The sequence below is a fragment of the Cavia porcellus genome, unplaced genomic scaffold (genome assembly GCF_034190915.1).
Source record: "Cavia porcellus strain 051 isolate PalLab524CR breed Dunkin Hartley unplaced genomic scaffold, mCavPor4.1 scaffold_12, whole genome shotgun sequence".
Classification (NCBI taxonomy): Eukaryota; Metazoa; Chordata; class Mammalia; order Rodentia; family Caviidae; genus Cavia; species Cavia porcellus.
Window position 1 is genome coordinate 74,460,997 of NW_026947495.1, and position 25,534 is coordinate 74,486,530.

Genomic DNA, 25,534 nt, shown 5'->3' on the forward strand with positions numbered 1-25,534 from the left:
AAAATGAGAAAAGTGCCAAGAAAACTATAAAGTTTCCAGAATTTGGAACATACTTCAGTGATACTTAAACTCACTGCTGTCACAAGAAGCATGTATATTTTTAAATTGGGGATATTTGAAAATTATACCTGAGGTCCAGCAAAACCAACAGCCCCAGTTGGGCCATTTTCACCACGAGAACCCTGGAGAAGACAAAAATGACAAAAATTGGAGAAGACAGCATATTATTCTAAACAAGATTAAGTTATTGAAATAGAACTAATCTGGTATCATTGGAAAGGTATTTATAGAGAGTAATTAGACATATTGCTTGAGGAAGATCCCTAAGGGCGATATAAAGATGTGCATCATAAAACATCAGTGTCAGATATCTCAAAGAAACTTCTTAATTAATTTGTAACAAGCTGCTTACCTACACTTCACAAACTATGTAGCTGATAATGTTCTAAAATTTACTTAGAAAGGTGTCAGTTGAAAACGAGGAAGCTATTAATAGGCTAACTCAGTGAGGGTGAACCTTTTATTTTCAGTGATACAAAAAACCCACTGTGGCATGATCCATAGGTTTGTCACCAATGGGATAAACCAATAGACATAGAAATTAGATAGGAGAGAGAGAGAGAGAGAGACAGAGAGAGACAGAGATAGAGAGAGAATAAGGTGACAGATGCATGTTAGATAGAGAAATACATAGACCAATAAAATGATAAATTACTTTACTATTCAGCCTCACACTAAAGAACGTCAAAATAATGTCACTTACAGGATTGCCACGGGAGCCAGGGGGGCCAACTAAACCTCGAGGACCAGGTTCTCCCTACAAAGCAAATTTTGATAGTTATTCCCCAGAGAATAACACAACTGTAGGACAGTAGGAACCATGTATGGGTAATAGTTGAGAACCCTAAGATGATCTATCACAGGTGCCATATATTAAGAAAGAAAATTTAGCAAAAGAGCCAAAATTGAGGCTCTATGATTTTTATTTCACAAAATGAATCTTGTGATTTACCTTTTCTCCAGCAGGACCAGCAGGACCTGGAGGGCCCAAGGGACCGGGAAGACCCTATCAATTAACAAAAGATGGTCATGTTGAGGATGATGATACACATGTTTATTGAGAACAAATAAACAGGAGAGATTTGCCTACTTTTGCAAAACACAGTTTCCGATAAATGACAGAATTTGTATATTTTCAAGATTTTTCTGTCTAATGCTTTTACTAGGTTTTCTCAACAAATATTTTAACCTCTTTCATCCAACTCAAGTCATGCATTCAGAAAACTGTCTTCAAACGTTCATTCTAAATTAGTGCTCTTCTTTACCATGTCTTTTCAGTCTCTTTAGTTTTACTAAGATCAACTTTGAAATGTAAACAATATTAAATTGGGTTTTTGTTATTTTATATTTCTCATATTGCAATATAAGAGAACATAGCATTCTTTTTATTTAAAATAAGTTGCCTCGTGCTAAAACATTTTCTTTTCTGCATTATTTTGGGGTGAAAGGAGTGCCACACACCATCACCCCCATCACAATGAAGTGGGTAAGCAAATAACTCATGTCTGAAAATATATTGTCCATCTACCCTGACTGTCTTTAGAACTGCAAGTGTGCATTTTAATTCCAAGGACCTTAGTTATTAAATATCAGTTTCTACCAAGACATGAATGGACCAACGTTTTGGTGCAAACCATCCTTCCTGACATTGCACACACTGAGCCTCTGAGTACTGATTTTCTTATCCCTAACAGTCAGTGTGTTGAGAAACACTTATTACAACTTCACTGATTATAAACCTCTACGTGCTGGTGCATTCGATCAATATTTTAACAGAAATAAAAATTGGATGTAAAAAGACAAGAGAGAAAGAAAATGAGAGACCTCAATCCTTAAAGTATGGTTAGGTTTCTTTTTTATTTCATTTCTTCAGCAACAACTTCACTCTGCCTTTCCGTAATTCAGGATAGGCAAACTACGTAACCACGTTTGAGCCACATAAAATCTCAAATCCATCGTCCTCTAAATCCAGACCACCAAGGAAATGTGGTTAAATTGTTTTTTGAGAAAAAAATGGTTCTCAGCCCAGCAAGAAAATCATGCTTTCACTTACCCTTGCCCCATCGTTTCCAGCTGTGCCTTCTGCACCTTTCTCCCCTATGCCACCCTAGGAAAACACAAGAAATACCATTTATTCATTTAGTTGTCTCTTACACTTACAAGGTAGCACCACAGGCCAGGTCGTGTCTTCTTACCTGGATCCCCTCGAGCCTAGGACAGAAACTGGCATTGTGCATTTTCTCAATACATGTTTATCCCAAGAATGAGTGAGTGAATTATTGACTCATGACCCAGGATGGTAGAAGGAAAGGCTTGTTCAGGAAACCACTATCAATAGAAAGTCGACAGAAAGGAACTGGGAAAAATAAAGGAATAAATCATCAAACACTTACTCTATCACCCTTGGGGCCTGGAGTTCCTGCAATGCCCCTCTCTCCCGGCATGCCCTGGAGACCAGGGGGTCCTGTGTCTCCTACCGTCCCTGTTGGACCAGGACTGCCCTAAAATGAACAAACGATAGTGACCACACCAATCCAGGAGGACCGGACTAGGGGAAACTGCTGCTTTAGGGGATCAGGTATACTGAATTAAAAATGTGTTTGTGTCTTGGAATGGATGATAGTACGTTCTGAATCATAATACCCATCGCAGGAGGGATTTCTTTTCAGCTCCCTCTTCAGTTATAAGAACATAAAAGCACACAGTAAAGCACTTATTAAATAGTCATTGAAAAAAAAAACCCATCCATTCAACTTGTCATGGAAAACAAAAACAAAAAACCAAGAGACAAGAATTCTGATAGCATAGTGTTTGAGAGCAGCCAGGAACACTGAGGTCAGTGTCTACTCACCTTTGGGCCATCAGGACCGTGGCCTCCAGCCATGCCTTTCTCTCCGGGGAGCCCTGTGATCCCCGGTTCTCCTCTCTCTCCAGGGTTGCCTCGTTCTCCCTAGAATAACATCAGAATGTCAAATGATCATAGTAATTGATCTAAACATGGGTGAAAAGCATTCCTATAAACAGCTACTGGGAGGGGGAAATTTACAAGGAGCAGTGTGACTCAGTTTATCTACAGTAGCTCTAAGAAATGAACTTGAGGGGCTGGGGATTTAGTTCAGCAGCATAAGCGCCTGCCTTGCAAGCAGGCAGTCGTGAGTTCGATCCCCGGTACCGATAAAAAAGGAAAAAGACAAAAAAAAAAAAAAAAAAAAAAGAAAGAAAGAATAGAAATGAACTTGAAGAAAGAATACGCTGGCTTCAGGCCTATTTCTCATCAAATTGATTTTCATCTAGTAGACAGAAAGCTAATGATTAAGAAAATAAATCCTGTTTTAATAGAAGATATGTCTGTAAACTGAAGCCAGTGGTAAACAAAATTAATCATCAAACAGAAAGCACTTACTCGAGGTCCTAAGGGGCCAACAGCTCCAGGGTCTCCAGGAACACCCTATAAATACATTTTTAAAAATGGGAGAAAAGCATTGAGCTGGCTCTTAGGCATTTGTTAGAAATCTTTCTAAGTCACACATCTAATTTATTTTACTGTGACATTATAAAGCTGAATAAGTCCATAATAGTGAAGAATGAAAAATAAATGTATTTTTATAAATGAGACAATAACATACATATTGGATAGAAATAGTTTTCCAAAAAAATATATTACACCTGAGTGTCCGATTTTGTTTTTGGCAATGAGAGAGTGTGAAATATTTTTACGCAAAGATAGCATATACCTTTTCTTAGAGACAATAGAGTACAATCCAAGTGTCTCTTATTTCCTAATGGATCATGAAAAGTTTACAGAGAGAAAAGTAATATAAACAGCAGTGGAAAGCTGATCTTTTAGATGACATCAATTCAATTGTATTTAATTGAGTAAATATTTCCTGAGTATTAATATAGACAGAGAACTCTGCTGGGACTTGTGAGTTTAAACTAGTATAGTCATGTCTACATAAAAGTTCCAATGTGTTCTTCACTAAAAGAATGTATTTTCATTTTAAAACTCCCCTCTTTCAAAAAGATAACTCGCTGGGCATGGTGTCTCACACCTGTAATCCCAGCACTCTGGAGGCAGAGTCAGGTGGATTGCTGTGAGTTTAAGGCCATTCTGGGTTACATAAGTTCACAGCCAACCTGAACTGCATAACAAACATCTGTCTCAAAAAGAGAAAAAGAAATGAAGGAAGGAAGGAAGGAAGGAAGGAAGGAAGGAAGGAAGGAAGGAAGGAAGGAAGGAAGAAGAAAGAAAGAAAGAAAGAAAGAAAGAAAGAAAGAAAGAAAGAAAGAAAGAAAGAAAGAAACCAGTGAATTCCAGTCTTCTCTTCTAAATAGATTGTCCTTACTTTGGCATGGTTCTTCTAAAATCCAAATCTGATGCTTATTACTCCCCACTTAAAAGCTCTTTACTGGCCTTCCATTTCCCATGGAGGAAGAAGAAATCAGACCCAAATTGAGACGCTCCATAATCTGTACCCCAAATTGCCCCATCAGGACTCATCTCCACACTCTTGAAGTTGTACCCCACAGGGGTGTCGTACTGAGGATTTTTAGGGCAGTAAATGCATCTGCAAACCTTTCACCTGCTACTCCCATTTCCTAGAGAATTCCCTTCTCCTCCTACACTTTAACCACTGTCCATCCTGCATAATTCTTTACCAGGGAAACTTTCCTTATGCCCTCCCCTCTGAATTAGGTGCATCTTTTCTGTTTTGTATGGATAGCGTCTGCTTATAGAGTTTAACACATGTTATGATTGTAACTATTTTCCATTTTTTTCTCTCCTACTCCTCTGTCATAAAGAAGCAAGGCCAAGAACATTCAGTAAATATTTCATGAGTGATAATGCACAAGAGAATCACTCAAAAATGAATGAGACAAATTAGATTTATTCAAATAAATTAAATAAATATGAGTGCCAGTAAGATGCTAGAAATAAAATGGTTATGTCTGTTCATAACTTTTTATAAGCCTTCCAGTAAAACTCTTTAGTTATGGATAAGGTACACAGACAATCATCCTTTACGATTATATAAATAAGGTGTACTGTACAAAAAAAAAAAAAAACACTGAGGCTCTATAAACAAGATGTACAGAACTGAGCAGATAAAAAAGACAGGCCCTAAGTCAAAGCAGAGTGCCTGGGTGGTTAAGTCTGAACAGTTATTACATGAGGAAGTCTTTAGATAAGGAACGAACGGCTGTATTCAGTGATGGGGAGCACACAGCCTTGGGAATCAGAGAAAATGGCTTCAAATCACATCATCAATGACTTTGGGAAAGTTATCTGACATCTCTGAGTCTCCTGGATGTCCTCATCATTACTGATAATAGCAGTACACAGTGCATCATTAGTCTGCATTTGAAAAGATAACATATGCAAAGAAAACCACTATTATTTAAAAACTTACTTGATCTCCTGGCTTTCCACCTTCCCCAGGAGGCCCTGGAGTTCCAGGGAGGCCCTAAAACGGAAGAAAGGAAATAAACTGTGAATCTGTGAAAGTTTAATAGGCTACCAATCTGCAGAGTTTCCCTTTTAAAATACATGAATACAGGGTTACACTTCCTTAACTTGCAAACCATCCAGTAGAGAGAGAGAGAGAGAGAGAGAGAAAGAGAGAGAGAGAGACAGAGAGAGAGACAGAGAGAGAGAGAGAGACAGAGAGACAGAGAGAAAGAAAGAAATGTAACAGGAAGTTCTTTGTGTCTTCAGAATTTTGATGCTCCGAGAATCATGCTTGAGATTGCTAAATGTTACTGGAAGCCAGTTCTGAAGTTTTATCACAAATTATGACTATTCTTTTAAATACTATAGTGCAAATATGTGTAAACATGAAGATTTGTTCAATAAGAAGTTATGCTGATTGTGCCAATAAAACTAAATAAATCTTAACACAGTTACTAAACTGAGCTTTATTCAGATACCGGGAAAATTTTGTTATTTTTAATTTGTTAATAATTTTGCATCTGAATAGTTTTTCAGGGGAAGTCCGTTCCTTATCTTGAACCAAAATATTTGATATTTATCCAAATACTCCTCTTACTGCTAAAAGGATGATTCTTTTGAAAATTTGAGAATTGAAAATTTACATTTCTATAATTTATGAAAGCCTTCACTGGAAGAAGAAACGGAACCTCAGTTAGCACATACCTGAAACCCAGTGGGCCCGGGCGGCCCCTGCTCGCCTCTCTCTCCAGCTAGACCCTAAGTCATGAAGGAAAGAAAACCATGAACACAACGACATTTTCATGTCTGCTTCCTGTTTATGTGACCCACCAGAACTATTGGTGTCTCTTTGTATTTCTTCCAACATATTTTCATGGTAACTAGGTAGTAAACTATTAAAAAAAAATCATTAAATGCTACTATTTGAAGTCCATGCTGGTGAGAAAATGCCTTCCAAAGACAGTGAGGAGCCTTACAGTATATACTTATCTCTTGATCAAATCATAAAATATCTGAATCCCACAGTAAACTTTTAAGGAAACTGAATAAATCAAGTATGGAAAGACTCATTACTTTAATGCATCTAATCTGAAAGGGCAATAGTTTTCATTGTAGTTTGTTTCTTTTTTTTTTTTTTTTTTTTTTTTTTTGTCTTTTTTTTTTTTTTTCATTGGTACCGGGGATCGAACTCACGACCACCTGCTTGCAAGGCAGGTGCTTATGCCGCTAAGCTAAATCCCCAGCCCCTTGTAGTTTGTTTCTAAGCATCAAAAGTTAAAATTTCACACCCCAAATGACTAAAGGAAGCAAAGTTAACATTTTAGACATATTTAAACTACTCCTCCCTAAAGCACAAACATGCCAAAATATTTCTGATAAATAATTTTAAAATTCTAGAAGTGCAAACATAAATAATCTCAAAAGATAAATATTATCCCTTTTTACTATTTTTTATTATGCAAGAAAAGCTAGCTTAAGAAATTGTTATGAGACACAGTTTTGGAAGAAGGTAGGAATAATTCAGTAGTTATTCTGTTTTTCAATTATGTTTGCAATGCAGCAGAATTGGTACAAACATGTATCAAAGCTTGTCCTTTATACCTCCCATTCCTCCCTTCTTCCCATCCCACCAAGCACAGGTCCTCTTCTGATCTCCACAGTCTATCTGTTTCCTAAAATGAAACACACTGCAAAACACTTATTCGTCAAAGGGTGTTTTCCTGGGAAACCTTTGCCATCACATAGTATGAAAGTCTAAAGTGAGAACACCAATCATTGTGTTTAAAAAGGCAGAAAGCACCAGATTACAAAGACTCAAACGAAAAGATAGAACTAAAATCCTTCAACCCTATGCATTCTCATTCACTTCCTCTGAAACCTCTTCATAAGGTGGACAAACCTAACTGAGCGGCGCAATGTATAAACATTATCCCTGAAAGATCACATACCGGGGGACCAACGGGACCAGAAGGGCCGACTTCTCCATCTTTTCCGGGAGCTCCCTAGTGTCACAGAGGTAAATTGTGAGTGAAGTTGCGAACATTTGGAAAATTTCTTGTTTTTTCTATCTTTCTTTAGTAGAAGGTGAATGCATACCCTCTGTCCAGGAACACCAGCATTTCCTGCTTCTCCAGGTTTCCCGGGGTCACCCTAAAGAAAAATAACTGAAGCTATTCCAAAAATTCAGCCAATCTGCTAAAACCATACCTTGGTCCCCAAATGAGGATTTTGCTGAGACAGCGAACATTATGCCCCATACTCACACTGCTACCTTTGGGGCCCGGGAGGCCCATACTCCCAGGCTGCCCTCTGATGCCTATGGAGCCCGGAGGACCTGGTCGACCATCTTCCCCTGGAGCGCCCTAGGAGAGTGACAGAATCAGGAAAGTCACGCAGTGCAGAACATCCCTCCACATGACACAAATTGGCACTTGCCTTTGCTTGAGATGAACTTTTAAATTTTCTTGTGTTTTAATGTTAGTGAATCAGAATGGTTGAATAAGCATATTGAGTACATAGAACAGAGATTTCACTGTTATTCTGTTCCTAAACTCAGTGTTCATATTTCCTGGAATTCTCATGACATCAAGGAATCTTCTTTTATTTACTGGAGGTCATATTGTAATGTGAGGAATGGGCTTATCTAAACTGTCAAAATTCATTCATATTTATCCCTTACATGTATAAAACTGGCTCTCCAGAAATAAGAATATTGTTACTATGTGATTTCCACCAATACTGAAATTCATCATGTTAACTTTTCACCAAAGCAATGTCAATCTCCAACATGCATGCTAATAAAATTCGATCTATATTTTGATTAATTTGAAAATATGTAGACCCTAATAATTTGCTACCAAGAGGTGTTACAAATATATAAACCTCCTCAGTAACCACCTAGGCAAAAACATTAACCTCAAATAGATATCACTTAAATTAAGTGCCAATTAAAAATATTAAGGATGATAGGTTGTTGTTTAAATCACTTACCAAAGGTCCAAGTTTTCCTTCAGGACCTTGAACACCAGGATTTCCTGTCAGACCCTGAAAACAGAAAGCAGCTGTGATTTTGTTGCTAATGGCAACTGAAGAACAGCTTCAAAAGAGGGAAAATCGTGTTGTGTTGTGTTGTGTTGTGTTGTGTTGTTGGCAAACGACTATAACAGCATGTCCAAAGTTCACATAAATTTTCAAATGACTTTTATTAAAATTAAGCTCAGGAATTATCTGCACCAAAGACCAAGTTATTTTAGCAAGAAATTTTGAAAAAGTATAAAAATGAACGAACAGGAGTTTTTGCTTATCAAGTGGTAAAGTTATTAGCACACACCACTTTGAGAAAGGCAGATTAGAAGATACTCTGCTTTATATGTATGACAAAAATAACAAACTGGTATTTTCAAAATAAAGAATTGGGTCCAAATCATAAAAATAAAATGAAACAAAATTTTCCCAGCTGTGAATGAGCTAAATTTAGAAGAGATAAAAAACTTGTAACAAAGGCTCTGGAGGATGTCTTTTGGTTCAGCTAGCCGGCAGCTGCAGTGTTCTTACCCGAGCGCCTGGAAGGCCAGGTTCACCTGGTCGCCCTGGGTCGCCCTGGCCTCCTTTGGGTCCTGAAGAACCGACAGGGCCACGCTCTCCTTGAGCACCCTGCTCCGAACACAGCAGACAAGTCAGGTCCAAAAGGGATTAGAAAAGCAAGCAAGGGTTAAACTCTCATCTCCTGATTCTACCCTAATGCACAGTATAGCATCAGGGAGAAAATCAATTGTTTGAAAACAGTATCACTGCACAATTTTGTTCTCATTTGTATTCCTTGTAAATAATTGGATTGTTTCCCATTATTAAATAATGAAACCTCACTCTAATAACTTAAACTTTTTAAGAAATAGTATTTTGAAAATATCTAAATTTCTAACTAAAGGATACATGCTACATTAGCTAAAGTAACTGTCCATATTTTTTTCTCCTCAGACCGTCCCAGAAACTGCCAAACAAGCTCCCATGTACTCTGAAGCATTATCTTTCTCCTTTAGAACTTTGGATCCAAAAACAGTACACAAGATGTATTTGGGGCCAAGCTTGAGGTCTGCATCCACCATCGCTCTGGATCTGGGTCCTGTAGACACAGCTACAGCCCCCACTGAAACACAGAGTCTTTCAGAGCAGCTTGTGTACAAGGATGGTTTTGGTGGAGAGATCTCACCTTTGGGCCAGGTAATCCATCTGAGCCCGGAAAGCCACGATTGCCAGGAGCACCCTACAAAAGAGCACATGGAGTTCTTTATTGTTGCTGACAGTTTTGCACTGTAGTGAACAATTTCTGATGTTCCTATTGTACAGTTTTAAGAGTTGTGATCAAGCTAACACAGTTTACAGAGAGGTACAACCAAAACATCTGATCAGTTGGGGTCAATTTTAAATTTTAAACACCATGTCGGGACTGTACCAGATAATTCTTCAAATAAAAAAGACTAATAATTCATTATAAAATGACACAGAGAGAAAGTAATATGTACACATGAGAGCCAAATCACCATCTATGGAAATCAGAAATTCCATAATAAAATGATTAGTGTTGTCCTCTGGCATCCTCGAAAGCTCTATATCAATCTGAGATTATTGTCCATTCTGATCCTTTTTTTTTTTTTTTAAATGGGACTCAAACTCACAACCTCATGCTTGCCAGGCAGGCGCTGTGCCGCTGAGTTATATCCCCAGCCCCTGGATCTTCTTCATTGTGTTCCAATCACAAAAATCTGTTCTCACCTTTCAGTGGTATTGCCAAACCCTTTCTGACCCTCCTGGCTTGCAGTTATATTCTCATCTGTTAATAATGTTCTTTCTCCCTCATTGGGTATCAGTCAAACACCATCTTGCAAAAGGACTTTTCTTCCCAGCCACTTAATCCAACATTACAGCACTGTCCTATACTCACCGTGTCTCCCCATGCTTTAATAAATGTACTTACGTATGACGATCTACAAATGCGTTTTCATTTACTTGTGGACTTGCTAATTATTCACCTTACCATTGAGGTGAACTGCTGTTTACTAGCCCACAGATGAGTACTGAGATGCAGCTTCCTGTTACTAATCAATCCATCTCCAAAGGGTGTGGAGCAGTAATTCAATCAATATGTTTGAACAAGTAAGAATGACTAAACAGCTGGCTCTTTTCATAGATGGACAACTCTATTAAATTACACAAAGTACCTGCAGCATTTATCTTAACTGCTTTAATTTTCCTATTTATCCCAAAATATAGTTGTGTGATTCCTCTGCAGCTCTATGAACACATTTTATTGCTCAAATTTACCCTTTCTCCCACTGGGCCTTGGGGACCAACTGTTCCGGGGTCACCTCGAGGACCTCTTTTGCCTTCTTCACCAGGTGGGCCAATGGGACCCTGAACACCGTGTGGCCCCTGTTAGAAACAGAATGACAGTTACCAGGAGGAGTCATGTGGGTGATAATTGGAAGGCTTCTTTAATAAAGTTAAGTCACAAAGTTTAAAGTATATAAAGTGATTAAAGTGTTTTCATCCCTGATATTTTAATTCCCAGTTAATTAAAAGATATGCTTTTTGAGCTGTACAGTTCTAGGCAGCGTTTAGGCTCTTCCCATCAGTGAAAGCAATGAAGACTTACTTGTTCCCCTTTGGGACCAGCTTCTCCTTTGAAACCTGGAACTCCTGGATCACCCTAAAATAAAAATCAATGGTCCTTATCAAAGCCTCTCACCAACCTGTTCTAAGCAGTTATAGTGACTAGACCTTAACATTTTCAAATGCTAAGCCTTTATTGCATTCGTTGTATAATGTAATCATTTTTAAAATTTTCCACATATTGTAGGCTATATGTGAATTTTCATAATTAGTATAATTCAGTAGTTTATTTTACATTGGCTCCAAGAAATTTATTTTTTAATGTGGTTTTTATCACACATATTATTATAATTAGAATTATTTAGTTATTCAAATATAATCATTAGTATTAGAACTAACAATGACAATTTCTGTAGGTAACATTACTACCAGTTTATTTTAGGATGGGTACTTGTTTACTCAAAATGAAAATAATTTTATTTTCTTGGTCTATTTATGGTCTATTTCTTGAGAATTTGGAAACATCAAATAGAGAATTTTATTGATAAACTGTTCTACTATTTTGCAAATATTTCCTGGAGCATTAATTACAGATTATGTTGCAGGAACGAAATTGCCAAATTCAGAGCATGGTAAGAATCAATTGTGGCATACCAGCACGTACCTTAATACATTCATGTATTAAGAGATTTCTCATCAGCATTTAGAAAGCCTTTATCAGTATGAACATGCTATTTAGAACAGAATCTACAATATTTGTTTAAGTAAATAGTAGGAGTGAGAGCTTTTATTTTTATGTACCTAGATAAAAGCTGTATAAGAGCAAGTTTTCAATGAATTTCCTTCTATGGACTCACTGCAATATCTTTCCTAATAATTTCTATAAAATATGGAGACTCAGTCAACGTAAACAATACATTAGAGTAATAACTCTCAAGAAATAGCTGTTGAACCCAATGTTGGCCAAATCATTTTAAATTCCTATTATACCTCCCTGTTTCCTCTCTCTGGCTTGCAAAATGTCTCCATTACATTGATTACTCAGAGGTTTATAAAATTCTTTGAGGTACACCATGAAGTTATTGTTTCATGACGTTAAGATTTTTTATACACCAGAATTTGCATTCTGCAATGTTTGACTTAAAATCTATCATTCGAATTAGCATCTAAACATCCACATCCTGCACTGCCTTCTGGCTCTCTCCATTCAAGTCTTCATTTCCCTCATTTGGATGCCACATGGCCTCTGGTTCATCACAGCTCACTCCTCTTATTTCTCTAGGCATTTTTGGTTGGATTAGACTAAGGTATGACAGTTGCTTCCAACGATATTACCGGTTGTCCTCGAATTCCCTGAGGTCCAGTGCTACCCTGAGGGCCGGGAGATCCGGGGGGTCCTATCGAGCCAGGAGGACCAGAAGTACCCACTGAGCCCTGTCAGACAGCAAGAGTGACATTATCAGCAGACACTTAGGAAGTAGCCTCAGTATCCATAGAGTTGTGTCATTTGAACTTCTGTGGCATAAACACAGTTACTTACTGTGGGGCCTTTTGCACCAGGTGTACCGTCGGTACCCATAGCACCCTAAAAGATATGCAAAAAAGGTTTTGAAACATTCAGCTATATCTGAGCATCCCTGGAATGATACTCAGACACCCAGTCAACTTCCAAGAGGAGGAAGAGAAGTTGAGAAACTACCTCCCAACCCACCCTCATATCATAAAATACTTTTTGAACTATCTTTTCAATAGAATAGGTTAAATGTGCAGAATTGATGTAAAATTTTTCTCATGGATTTTTTTAAGCACTCATTCAGAATCGAAACAATATTCAAGGCTAAGTTGCATTTGTTCTGCTGTTGCAGCAAGTGCCATCTTTCTGGGAGAGTTCTTAGACCTCCTGGGAACTTACAGGAAGCCCTTGAGAGCCAGCTGGACCTGGTGGCCCAGTTTCACCTCGCTGGCCCTGAGGGCCTTCGGGACCTCGGGCCCCCGTAGGACCTGCTTCTCCCTAAAGGGGTGCAAAAGGAAAGTTTAATTTAAGAAAAATATGAGAAAGCTGTGTTATGACATTGATGGCATAGAGATTTTCACATTAAACCTAAACATTTAAAGGGGCAAGAGCACAAAGTAGCCTGTCGGGGAGGGGTGTGTGGAGCGGCTAGCTTATGCTGTGGACACATTCCCCCCGCATTCTTAGGTCATCATGCTGCAGCTCCTCCTCAGGAAGAGTCTTACATCCCAACTTCCTATTATTGAAGTTCTAACCACCTCCTGGGTCAGGACCTCTGCAGAATCTGAATTCACTTACCACCTTTATCAGACCATTTTAACTTATTTCACAGTTAATATTTTACATAAGTCTAGAGCCATAGTCAAAGCTGGGGACATCCTTATACCAGTTCCTGATATCTTTGTATTAGATGTATTTTAACATTCAAGACCACCTTAGTGTAAATATCAGCAACACATTTAGACTCTAAAAAAAACAATCAAATGGAGGAAAATTAACCAGATTAGATCCCTTGTGTTAGCAGGACTTATTTCTGTTCAAAGAAAACCTAGGCATTTCAGGACCACATGATTCAGCTTGATCTGATTATCAGGACTTAAACCAAACTGTTTCCTAAAATCTCTAAATTACCCAAGATCAGCTAAAATGCACTGCACAACTTAGACAGTACTTCTCCAAATGGGTAAAATTCACTGTGCAAAGAAAGTTCATATGTAAAAGCATCCCTTTTAATATTTTGCTCCATTGCAGAATAAGAGATATTTTTCTATGCTATAGGAAAATATTAAAAAACCATGTTTCAGACTGGGGGAGATGAGTCAACGTACAAAAAACTCAATTCCATTAAATTTTAGGAAAGTGTTTATTCAAGACGGTGAAAAACACCCAGGCTACAAATGTCTAATGAACTCGACAATCTCTGGCAAAGTAAAAGCAAAATCTCACTTATGTAAAAAAAAAAAAAAGTGCTTCTCTGAAAGGAATTAAAGGACATTGAAGAAAACAAGATGTAAGAAGCAGCACTGAGACAAGAGTAAAGTGGGCAAGAAAACCTGATTGCTATCCATCCAAGACAGTGTTCCAAATAGAAAATAAAATTCAGAAAGCTTAGCTAAGCTTGAATGCAGATAAACAACTTTTAGCCTAAGTTTTTCCCATGCAATATTTGGGACATATCTATGCTGAAAATATATCCTTTGTTTGCATGACACCCATACTTGGCTCCTCTATTTCCCCCACATACTCTGTACCTGTGTATTTCTAATCCTCGAAGTACCTGGAAAGTTAAAATCATAAGCCTTGAGAGACTCTTCAGTATCAATAAAATATACCAAACCCTATTACCCTTCACCAACACACAAAGAAGTAAATGTGTAACTGTATTTATCCAGGGAGCCAGAAACTGTGGCCAAACTTCATAGAAACAGCAGAATTTTAACAACCACAAAAAAATCAAAACAAAAAAAAAGACAAGACTTTTATGGCAGGGGATAGAAAGGCAGAGACAGGATATAAATTTCTGAAAGAAACAGCTTTGCTACTTGTTTGAGTTTTGTTAAGGAACCAACAAGTCTTATAAACATGCAGACGAAGGGGGAGGTACCCGGGGTGCTTGCTGGTATCAGCTGTGAGTCACAGTGAAGTTGAGCCGGTTTCTGCTACAGCAGCAGCAGAAATCCCTTTCTGCTATCCCTTTCTCAGGACGAGGCTTTGTGAGTTTCCCTATTATGGACATCGAAGGTTTCCACAGAAGAGAAACCATGCTGCACGTTTCAGTGTGGGTACACAGGGAGGTTGGGGCACAACCAGTGGTGTTAAGGTTTGGACTTCAGGGCTGGAGGTGTAGCTCATGCTCAGTACACAGATGTTCCTGAAATCAGCCTCCAGCAACACACCAAAGAATTCTCAAAGGAAGCAGAGACTGATTAGAAAAATGACTGAAGATGTCATTTTTCGGCAGCCCTGCCTTTGGGGCATAGAGTTTAAACACAGTGTTAGGGTGTACCGAAGAATTTGACCCAGTGATTCTCATATTTCAGCGTGTGTCTGAAATGTCAGATTTTTAATTCTAAATTCAAATCCAACTTGAGCAGCTCTACTAAGAAGCATAAAGCCACACTGAGAAGCTCCTCTGTATCAGGATCCGTGTAAATACTCTCATTTAATCCTTGACAAAACGCCATGAGAAAACAAGGCTTGGAGGAGCCAGGTGAAGGCCCAGAGCCACATGCATTTGTCTAAGGCTGAATCTTGCTAGCAAATCCCTTCTGCAGATGGAGACCGCTCTGCCAATGGGAAACTGAGAGAGAAAGGGAATCAAATGTTATACTGCTTTGAAAGCAGTGCTCTGAACTCATTTTCTGGTGTAGCTATCATAATCTTAATATCTTCCTACTGCAACCTTTGAATTTCTCCCAAAGCACTGAGGGAAAAAGCACATAGTAACTCACTACAAATACAAGTCACCCCAGCAGAGCAGTTTAATCCATTCCCACTTGGAGAGCTAAATGCCCTGCCTGCCCACTCTGTGATGGTGGCCGAGGGACACCCAGCCTTTTTTTTTTTTGTTTTTATAAATTCAGATATATTTTAACCTAATAATATTTAGAACATTCTGCTATTGATTACTACCTAGCACTCTACTCAAGAACAGAGACCCTGTTCATTTTCAATTGCCTGGCACTTCAATGTTATAATCAAATAGTTATAACTGACTCCTTTATTTACATATTTTATAGTGACTTTAAATTTCTGTGTTTATTCCTCTATCAAAATGGTCAGCCAATGTACTATTCTAGGCTCTTTCTTTAGTTATGAAGAACTTCCATACTCTTCAACTCGAGAAAGGTCACTCTTGATTTTGAGATTCAAGTAACCAAGCAGACGTAGATATATTAATTACTTACTTTCATTCCAGGATTTCCTGGAAAGCCAGGAGACCCAGGTATACCAAGAGGACCCTATAAAAAGAAGCCAGAACACTAATCAGCCATGTATTTAATTAATATCTAATTAGGTTGATTTTTCATGTTCTAATAAAAATCAATTTGTATTGCAACACATAATATAGGAAAATTTTATCTTGTACTTTAAAATCACAATGATAATAATATAATTTTATTATAAGTACCTTCCAACATTGATTTAAAACAGTGCTGAAAAACATAACTGACAGTCTTATACACGGTAAGTGGAGCCTTTAATATTTCAAAATTTTTGCTTGAGGCATATATTTTATCTATACTAACAAAATAATAAGCATAGCTTTTAGAAAGTTATATTTTGTGCCAAAATTAATATTTTTCTATAAAAACTGATGCTTATGAATCACCTAAATATTTTAGAGTGTTCTTTTTCAGAGAATAATAAGTGAATATTTATAACTATCCCACATTTGGAAAGTCAAACATACAATTTAAGCTGACTTAAAAGGTGGATTCAGAGGAAATAAGTTTTAAAAGAATTATTCTAAGCTTTCTAAGTTGCCTTGGTTCTTCTTTGAGGACTGTGTTTTACTTCATGCATTTTGAATTAATAAAAACTCTCTCACAGTATTCTTTTTAAGTAAGCATTTTTCATATTTTTATTACTGTAAATTGGCTATAGGGATTGATAGGGGACTTTGGAAGACTCATATAAAGCAACTGAGTCATGTTTAACATCCCCACCCCACGCTCACCCCTCCTTCCATGCAGAAGGTGTCAGTGTGCATCCTTGGATAATATCCACCTCCTATAACTTATCTTAGTTTCTGCTTAAAATTAGTTTCATTTTTATAAATGATAAAGGGGGAAAGTCCTTAAGGCAGTAATTTCAGTTAAAACAATTCTATTCTAATTTTGTCATATGGAACAAACTGAAAACTTTAATAGTTTTTCTTCAATCATCTTTCAATATTGTAACATGTTGGTCAGGAATATTCATTCATTCTGTCTCTCTCTCTCAATTTTCTTTTATTGTGTTGAACAGTACAGTTTATCTTATAGAGCTTGATTCAACTTTATAAAACTGAACCATGGAGTATCTTCCTAGAATGCCTGCAGTGTTAGCATGTACAGTTTGTTGACAGCCAGTCTTGATGATAGGAATAATTTCTTCTAGATGTCAATATGCTTCCTTTTGTAAACCAGGACACCACAGTTAGTCATGTAATTTGATGTGGAAAACTCATGTATGGATCAATTTCTCTATAGTTCAGAAATGAACTTTATATTTTATGCTATTTAAAAATGTGCCTTTAGGTTTGTTTTGCTTGTAGAGTTATAATTTAAAAGCCCTTCACAGAATAACAGCAGAGACTTTGATCCATTAGTTACGTCTGCAATCTACTCAACCTCCTAAGACCCTTTAAGCCTCTAGGGATTGCAGTAGTAACTGTGTCTATGCACGTGGAAGAGTGATTTCAAGGAGAGTGAAAAAGTAATATACTATGAAACTATTGAAGTATCCAATTTTGCCTTTGTTTATAATTTACTACTAATAACTAGAAATGGTTAGACTTTTATCTTTAAGTATGAGTTAAAAATTTATAATTTCAGGGATCATCTATGATTTAGTGCAAGGGTATCTGGATCAAAACACAATAACCTTGTCAATATTAAGTACAGAAAGCATATCTACACTTGCAATTCAAATCTATACCATGATTTTCACACTTCCGCATACCCACTTACAAAACTGACTTTATTCTATATGTAAATTTGCAAACTGATCCTTTTTTGTATTTTGACTTTCATATAAATGAAATCATTCACCAAACTTCTTTTTTAAAAAAATCTGTTCACCAGCACTCAGGAGACTGAGGCGGGAGCATGGCTACAAGTTTGAGACCAGCCTGGGCTACAAAGGGAGCTCAAGACCAGCCTGAACTGCATAGCAAGATCCTGTCCCCAAAAGACATAAATAAATAAATAAATAAATAAATCTATTCAACTCGCCCATTAGGCTTCTTAGTCAGTGACACACAGTTTGCCTCTAGTAATAGTAACTTCAGTTCACCTCTATTTATAGTTTCTCTCTGGGATTACACACATGCTATTCCTATTCAGTCTTCATTATCTTCCTCTTGACTTCTACAGCACCAGTAGATGATCTGCTGCCTAACACTCCTATTCTGAAAATCCCTGAATTGTCTCTGAATATCCTACAAGAAACTGCTCCCAAAATTCCTTAAGATGTAATTACAGTGAACATCTGTTACGATCCAGCTCCCGCCTGCCCATCCAGCCTTACCCTCCTAATATTTCCCTGAGATCACCCTGTTTTCATCTATCCACTATATGGACCAAATTACACTCTTGCTTATTTTATATATTTATTTTTCAAGATGTGGCTTGAAAATTACTCCTTCTTACATTTTTCTTTATCTCCTTCTTCACGTTAGGTTTAGGTGCTTCCTGTTCTATGCACCTATAATTCAAATCATGTTCTGTATCATACCAATTGGCAATACTTTTATAAAGTAGTGCTAATTAATATATGCAGTTTTCAAGGACAAGAACTGTGTACTTATTATCTTTTATCTCAAGCATCAAGCATAACAAGTACCCTGTAAGTGATTATCAATGCATAAATGAAAGAATGCACAAGTTAGTGGAAGAATACAAAAGCAACCCAGCTCACCATTGGTCCAGGTTTTCCAGGCATACCATGTGCACCTCGCTGTCCCTAAATAGAATGGAAAAATGATAAGGTAAAATTAAATTTTCTGCAATATTTTTCACAATTTATTTGCTTTATAAACAATATCCATGTTAAAAATTAAAGAATAAATATTAATATCAATTGATTAAAACTGTCACTGTTAACAGCAATAAAAATACATATATGCACAAAAGATAGTAATAAGCATATCTATCTTTATGACAATAAAAAAGTAGAAATCAACATTGAGAAATGAAACTGTCTACATTGGCTCTTTTTTTTTGAAGAGAATAAAGCCAAATGAGAAAAAACAAGATGGACATAGTACATGACTTAAAACCAAAATGCAAGGTGATCTACAATGGTCACCATGATTACACTGGCTCTTTTTTCTTTAATACATCATCTACTGTCCCATGAGCTCAGGGACAATTAGATTTTGAATATCTTAGCCTTCTTCATAGCCAGACTAACTCAGAGGAGGATTGTCCTTGCCAAACTGTACAAGCAAAAATAAATAAAACCTAAGCACACAGAAATAATTCTCCAGCAAATGCTATGGCTCTCACCAGATCCTCTCCAGGACTGAGGTATTCACTACCATCTAGGTAGTAACTGTGTCACCTGCTGAGGGCTCACAGTCCAGTCTGTCCCCAGGAACTACCCTTGAAGAAAAGGACCAAGGTCTGCCAAATCTCTCTCTTCCTTTGGCCAGTGTGTGTGTGTACAAATGGTTGACTTCTAGTCACGAGCCTGACATAATTTTCCCTGGGCTTTTATGAAATTTGTCACAATACAACACAATTCAACTCTCTCTCTCTCTCTCTCTCTCTCTCTCTCTCTCTCTCTCCCTCATCTGTCTTTGTCTCTCTCTGTCTCTGTCTCTCTATCTCTCTTTCTCTTTCTCTGACCTGTCTCTCTCTCTGTCTCTGTCTCTGTCTCTGTTTCTGTCTCTGTTTCTCTCTCTCTCTCTCTCTCTCTCTCTCTCTCTCTCTCTCTCTCTCTCTCTCTTACACACACACACACACACAAATGCTGCTTCTTTTGTTCGTTCTTTTACAAGTGTGCTGTCTAAGCACACTCCCTGGTGAATTTTCTGTGTGCAAGTCCTTTTTCTGGGAAAATAAACCTAAGGCCTTAAATCTAAAGCTTTAAAACAATTGGTGCCAGGACAGGTACAAGACAGCAGATTTTACATAAGAACTTTTAAACTGGGGTCCCCGCCGGCCTGTTGGCAGCAGATGGAGTGGGGATCACCCTTTACAAGTGGTGCTAGAAGACAGGTCTCTGAGACGGGCACAAGAGTAAGGGGTGCACTGGGGGTGCAAGCTCTCCAGCATTTGACAAGGTTTAGGTGAAACATGTATAAATTTCATGGCATTTCATGGATCGTAACTGAGTGCATTCACTGTCAAAAGACACTGTGCTGGTGATTCAAATTCGGCAAGGAGGAGGGATATTCTACAGATTCTCTCCACGGCTGTTGGAATGTTGGGCTATGCTGGCTAATGTTTCATATTTGAAGTTTAAACCAGCATAAGAATATTATTCCAAAATGAAAAATAAAAACAGCAGGTGACCTATTGTTACTCTCATTTAGAAAACATGTTCAGCAATACAAACCTTAAAAGCACCTAAAATACAAATCTCAGCGGTAGAAATGGCAGCAGATGTACTTACAGGAGCACCTTGTGGCCCAAGTCTGCCTCTTTCTCCTGGCATTCCTCTTGGCCCCTGTAGATGGAGAAGAAATATCTCTTGAAGCATCTAACTAGAATTCTAGGCTGTTTGACTCAATATAACTATTTACCAAACAGCAATATTTCCAGGAATGGTTTTAAATGTAAAAAACTCTACCCCTACACTACACCTCACCAAAACAGATTTCACTTAGCCGAGACTTAGTGGGTCGAACGTACATTAACATTCAATCAGGGGTATAGCAAACAAGTAAGAGGATTTGATAGCTTAGAATAGTGAAATACAAGAAGGACTCTTTTCCATTCCAAGGACCTGCTGTTCTTGATTGGCTTGTCCAGAAGCTGCTAATCAAAATTATTTCACTAGTTAATTTTTATTTATTTAGCCATTATCTTAATGTTATCTAAAAATACAGAAAAAATGAGATACATACCAGTGGACCCATGGCACCCATTGGACCAGTAGGGCCAGCTTCACCCTGGAATAAAATTGAGAGTGCGTTGCATATGAGAAACCTAAATTAATGTTAACATCTCCTTCTTCCATGTGGGCATTATTTTAAAGGAATGATTTTGAAGAAACCATTTGAAAAGTGTGCTTTCAGTGAAGGATCTCAGAATTTATTGCTTATTCTTAAAATTAAATTAAATTTCTTTTAGATCTCTGAAATTCTTTTATTTTAAAGAGAGGGGAAAAAAACAAGAAAAATGATGATACAAAATTTTAAAACAAGAATAGGAAAATAACAATGGCTAATGCATTGTGTATTGTTATTTTCAAAGTAATTGCTCAGGTTACAAACTACAGCCGTGAAAAATGTATTGAACAATATGAGCACAAACCTTTCTTTTCAAAGAGCTAATAGAAATCAGTAGTATAACTATCTTAACTATACTAAATATTTGAACATATTTTGTTTCCTTTTCCCTTCTTTCTTTTCTCCTTTCCCCACCCCAGTTTCTGTTTTACATGAAAATTTGGTTTCTATGGAAATAAGTCTAAAACAAAAGTAGGAATATAAGTAAGATCAATGAAAATTATCATACCCAGCTTAAAAAAAATCATTATATGTCTATGTCTGATATATCTCAAGTAAAGTTTTTCCATATATGTATTTATGATGCTTCCCACTTAAAACTCCTTCCCCTTGATTATAGAAATAAATAATTTGGGGAAAGAAATAATGTCTAGAAGGCACTAAAGAATAGTGAATAATGTGGCAAATTTCATTCACCTGTTGATTTACTTATAAACACCTCTTTCCTCTAGAATTACTTGACACTTTGTAGGCCCTTGAAGCAGTCCTGAATTGCCGAAGTGAGACTGAGTTTAGGAACTGTGCAATTACCTTAGCACCAGGGGCCCCGATTTCCCCTTTTGGGCCTTCAAGTCCTTTGTGTCCCTGAGAAGAAAAATATAAAATAACATCTGTGGCCTGTTCTTGTTTCAGCTTTCAAAAATCATAAAACAAGAATCAAAATTAAAGTTCACAGTAAGCGCATCATAAAAACAAAACATAAGCTCAAAGTCTTTGGCTGAAATAGTCCCAAATTCTAAATAGTTTTTGCAAGTCCATTAAAACAAAATTAGTTTTCTCATTGAGATAATATTTTCAACCTGCAACACTGGCAATCATCATTCAATTGTAACTTTATGAAAATTTAATCCCCATAAGGGAGTGAAATCATACCAGTTTTAAAGGAAACACAGTGTTATAGAGTTCATATAGTTACAGAATATGAGTTATATCCCAGTATCTCTGTATCCACAAGTACTATATCTATGGATTCAACCAATAAAGTATTAAGAATATTTGAAGAAAAAGTAAGTTCCCGTTGCTGGTGACTCTTTCTCTGCACTCAGCCTGTGATGACTGCATCTATACTGAACTGTATGGATTTCTCTTTTCTAGTTATTCTGTGAACAATGCAGTACAGTGATTAATTTCATAACATTTGCATTGTATTAGGTATTATAAGTGGTCTAGAGGTAATTGGAAACATATGGGAGAATGTGGCTACGTAAAATGCAAATACTATGTCACCTTATTCAAGGGAATTGTGTATCAGTGGATTTTGGCATCCTTGGGGGGGCCTGGAACCAATCCTTAGCAGACATGGGGGAGCAACTACATTTAATAACTTGTGCAGCACCAAACACTGTAATCTGCTCAACCCCCTCAAACAGAGGCTAGTAAGATACATACTAAATGAATGTCAGGCTCACTTTCAGATAGAGGGAAAAAAAGGAGAAAGAGAGAAAGAGAAGAAAAAAGAGACTGATCTATATATTATAATAGGAAAGAGTCCCATATTATCTTGAGTTGCAAAAGAAGCATTCCATTACCTTCAAGATTGGGTTGACTGAGTTCCATCTGTGACCTGGTGCACTTTCTATTTGAATTATGTCATTTATTCCACTATTGCCTATTTTCTTAACTGTGTTCTTTATTAGTGGAAGCTTCTGGCCAGAGACTGTTTTCATTCATCATTGTATTCCCTTTTGTAGCATAGCATTTGATATATGGTCAGAGACTGAATTAGATTTATTTATAAAACCCAATGAAATTCATAGGAAATGAAAGAACATTGTGATTTCACTAACCAGCAATGAACATAGCAGTCACATCCAGTTAAGAAAAACTGGCACAGAGAACTATGAAGATCTCCAAACAATGCTCACAAGACCCTAATCAGTAAATCATGATGGCTGGTCAGCCTAGGAAGGGTTGAACTTACCCTGTGACCCTTCAGGCCTGGAAGACCAGGAGCCCCAGGAAAACCTCGAGCTCCCTTGGGGGAGAAAAAGATTAGGCATTTTAGAATCATAAATACAAGTAGAAAATTGCTTAGTAGCCTTTTTTCAAAACAAAATCCAGTACACGGTTTAGACCAACACAGCAGTACACCTTTACCCTTCGGCAGGAATCTGGTGCAAGCACAGAAATGAAAGTGTGTGTTAACTCCAGATACTGGTTTTGATGATCTTTGCAAATTTTGAAATGCTCTCACTGTGTCATTGTTAGTAGCAAGAAAAAATATGTGTGAATCCACATGCTGTACCCTCATTGATTAGATCAATTATCTAGGGAAGAAATTCAGGAGAAGAATGTAAGGGGAAAAACACTTTTCCTGCTTTATTTTGCATTTTATTTCTGGTACAAGAGTAAATTCATTTGCATCAAGTTAATGTTTGCTATTTTCTCTAAATTTCTGAACACAGGCAGCAGATGTACTGGGAAGGATAATATATGGTGATCCACAATGTTTATGGAGAATTAAGTACAATCTGTGGATTTCTAATTCCTCAAAAATAAATGAAGTGAAATAGCTAACAGAAAAGTCAGAAAATATGAGAATAGCCTCGTCTCTTGACTAAATAATTTTTAAATTTCTGTCAATTTTACGTGTCTCTCACTGAAACAAACTGAACTTAAAGCAAACAATTGTATACAACAAAAATCACATTCAGTGGTGCTATTTTGAAACAGTGCTTGAAACTTTTTCTTTATAGTCTCTTAAAATAGATAATGGTCTAATTATTTCCTTATTTTTATTGCCCACATTAACGTGATTTTGTATTGAATTTCTATCACACTACCACAAGTAGATTTTGCTCCTTGAGAGCTCTGATCAACATTATCAATTATCACCAATTTTTAATTGCTATCATTAATCTTCATATCCTTGCCACATAGTCTTATGTCTGGCTAACAGGCATTTGATGAACAGTCACTCCATAAACAATTGAATGGAAAAAAGGTTTAATATTTCAAATTCCCACAGTGCTTTAAGCTTCCCTAAGGATCCTCTTCCCCGATGCTGCAGTCTGACACAGACCCTGAAACCCCTCTGCTCCTCACAACACAGTCCTCACTCACGCTTTACTAAGTGACTGAGTCAGCAGCTTGATAAATGAATTTCATATGCGGAAATCAAGGCACTAATTCCTTGCAATATGACTTCTTGCAAGCAAAATATTTCTTTAGCGTTTTGAGGATATCAACGTAGAACTACACTGACTTTGCTCTCTGAACAAATGAGTTCCCACTAATTCTTCTGTTTATGTAACCCTGCTTAGGAATTCTTTCCTGCCAAGATTTCTCTAAGTTTTGCGAGCAGAGTCCTCCCTTCTCCTGGGATCTGTCTCTCTTCCACGGAGCAGGCAATGCAAAGCACACACCCATCTAAGCCTATAGGGGAATTACTGAGACACGTTACTTCAAATAATTAGTTCACTTCAGTTCTCTGTGGCCTGGGAGGGAAATTCTCCCATGATTACATATCCCTAGCATAGCAAGGAATGGAACCAGATGTCCCAGGGCTCATAAAGAACCCTCATTCCGCTGACCCAGGACTTGTCATCGCAGAGGGCTCACACGTGGTTGTGCGAGCTCCAGCGCGCAGAGCACATCTGTGCTGAGCTGGCAGGGCACCTTCCCTCCCCGGAGGACCCCGCCGCAAGAGTGTGAGAGCGCAGCTTGTGAAGGACATCTGTGCAGATGACTAAACCTCAGCCTGCCTCTGCATCTCCTCCTTCCTAAACTGATGGAGAGAGGACCGGAGGAGAGGGGGCGAGGGGAAGGGGAACTGGTTTCACAACCCAAATTAAATGATCCTTAGAGCCCTGCAAATTCCTGTTAAAGGTCAGCATTCATTTGTTTAAAAAACAATAATCCCTAGCATTGAACCTCATCAGTTTTCGGAATGCAGAGAGCAACACAGTACCATAGAGTGAACTAAGTGGTAGAAACATTAGCAAGTGATGAGAAATGTAAGGAGCAGGCTGGATCAGTTTGGGGCTGTCAGGAAGGAGAATACCTAAGAGAAAGGATGCCAGAGGAGAAATTTGTCTGGATTATCATGTACTCATTTTTGCACAGCACTCCTTAAGGAGGACCTAGCAAAACACTGTGAGGAGCGATGGCCCTGGCAGGTCCAAGGATTGTTCAAATGGCCCAGGTCCTGAGTTCTGGGGTAGAAGGTGGCCGCAGACCTGCCCTTGTCATGAGTCGAGAGAAGAGAATAGCTGTGCTAGAAGGCCTGGCAATCATTACA

The 25,534-nt window shown here is 37.7% G+C and overlaps 1 protein-coding gene across 1 annotated transcript in view; it reads right to left on the minus strand.

Annotated features, from left to right (window-relative positions):
* The window catches only part of Col5a2 (collagen type V alpha 2 chain), a 134,058-nt gene that overhangs the window by 18,699 nt on the left and 89,825 nt on the right, over positions 1 to 25,534 (minus strand). The window contains exons 13-38 of the mRNA XM_003478702.5: positions 23,216 to 23,269; positions 21,826 to 21,879; positions 20,911 to 20,955; positions 20,457 to 20,510; positions 18,756 to 18,800; positions 16,040 to 16,093; positions 13,032 to 13,130; positions 12,660 to 12,704; positions 12,455 to 12,553; positions 11,163 to 11,216; positions 10,832 to 10,939; positions 9,720 to 9,773; positions 9,065 to 9,163; positions 8,501 to 8,554; positions 7,774 to 7,872; positions 7,607 to 7,660; positions 7,459 to 7,512; positions 6,215 to 6,268; positions 5,472 to 5,525; positions 3,464 to 3,508; positions 2,912 to 3,010; positions 2,454 to 2,561; positions 2,114 to 2,167; positions 1,013 to 1,066; positions 764 to 817; positions 129 to 182 (exon numbers count right to left, since the gene is read on the minus strand). Coding sequence (XP_003478750.1) covers positions 129 to 182; positions 764 to 817; positions 1,013 to 1,066; positions 2,114 to 2,167; positions 2,454 to 2,561; positions 2,912 to 3,010; positions 3,464 to 3,508; positions 5,472 to 5,525; positions 6,215 to 6,268; positions 7,459 to 7,512; positions 7,607 to 7,660; positions 7,774 to 7,872; positions 8,501 to 8,554; positions 9,065 to 9,163; positions 9,720 to 9,773; positions 10,832 to 10,939; positions 11,163 to 11,216; positions 12,455 to 12,553; positions 12,660 to 12,704; positions 13,032 to 13,130; positions 16,040 to 16,093; positions 18,756 to 18,800; positions 20,457 to 20,510; positions 20,911 to 20,955; positions 21,826 to 21,879; positions 23,216 to 23,269 — 1,701 coding nt within the window. The remainder of the gene's footprint in view (positions 1 to 128; positions 183 to 763; positions 818 to 1,012; positions 1,067 to 2,113; positions 2,168 to 2,453; positions 2,562 to 2,911; positions 3,011 to 3,463; positions 3,509 to 5,471; positions 5,526 to 6,214; positions 6,269 to 7,458; positions 7,513 to 7,606; positions 7,661 to 7,773; positions 7,873 to 8,500; positions 8,555 to 9,064; positions 9,164 to 9,719; positions 9,774 to 10,831; positions 10,940 to 11,162; positions 11,217 to 12,454; positions 12,554 to 12,659; positions 12,705 to 13,031; positions 13,131 to 16,039; positions 16,094 to 18,755; positions 18,801 to 20,456; positions 20,511 to 20,910; positions 20,956 to 21,825; positions 21,880 to 23,215; positions 23,270 to 25,534) is intronic.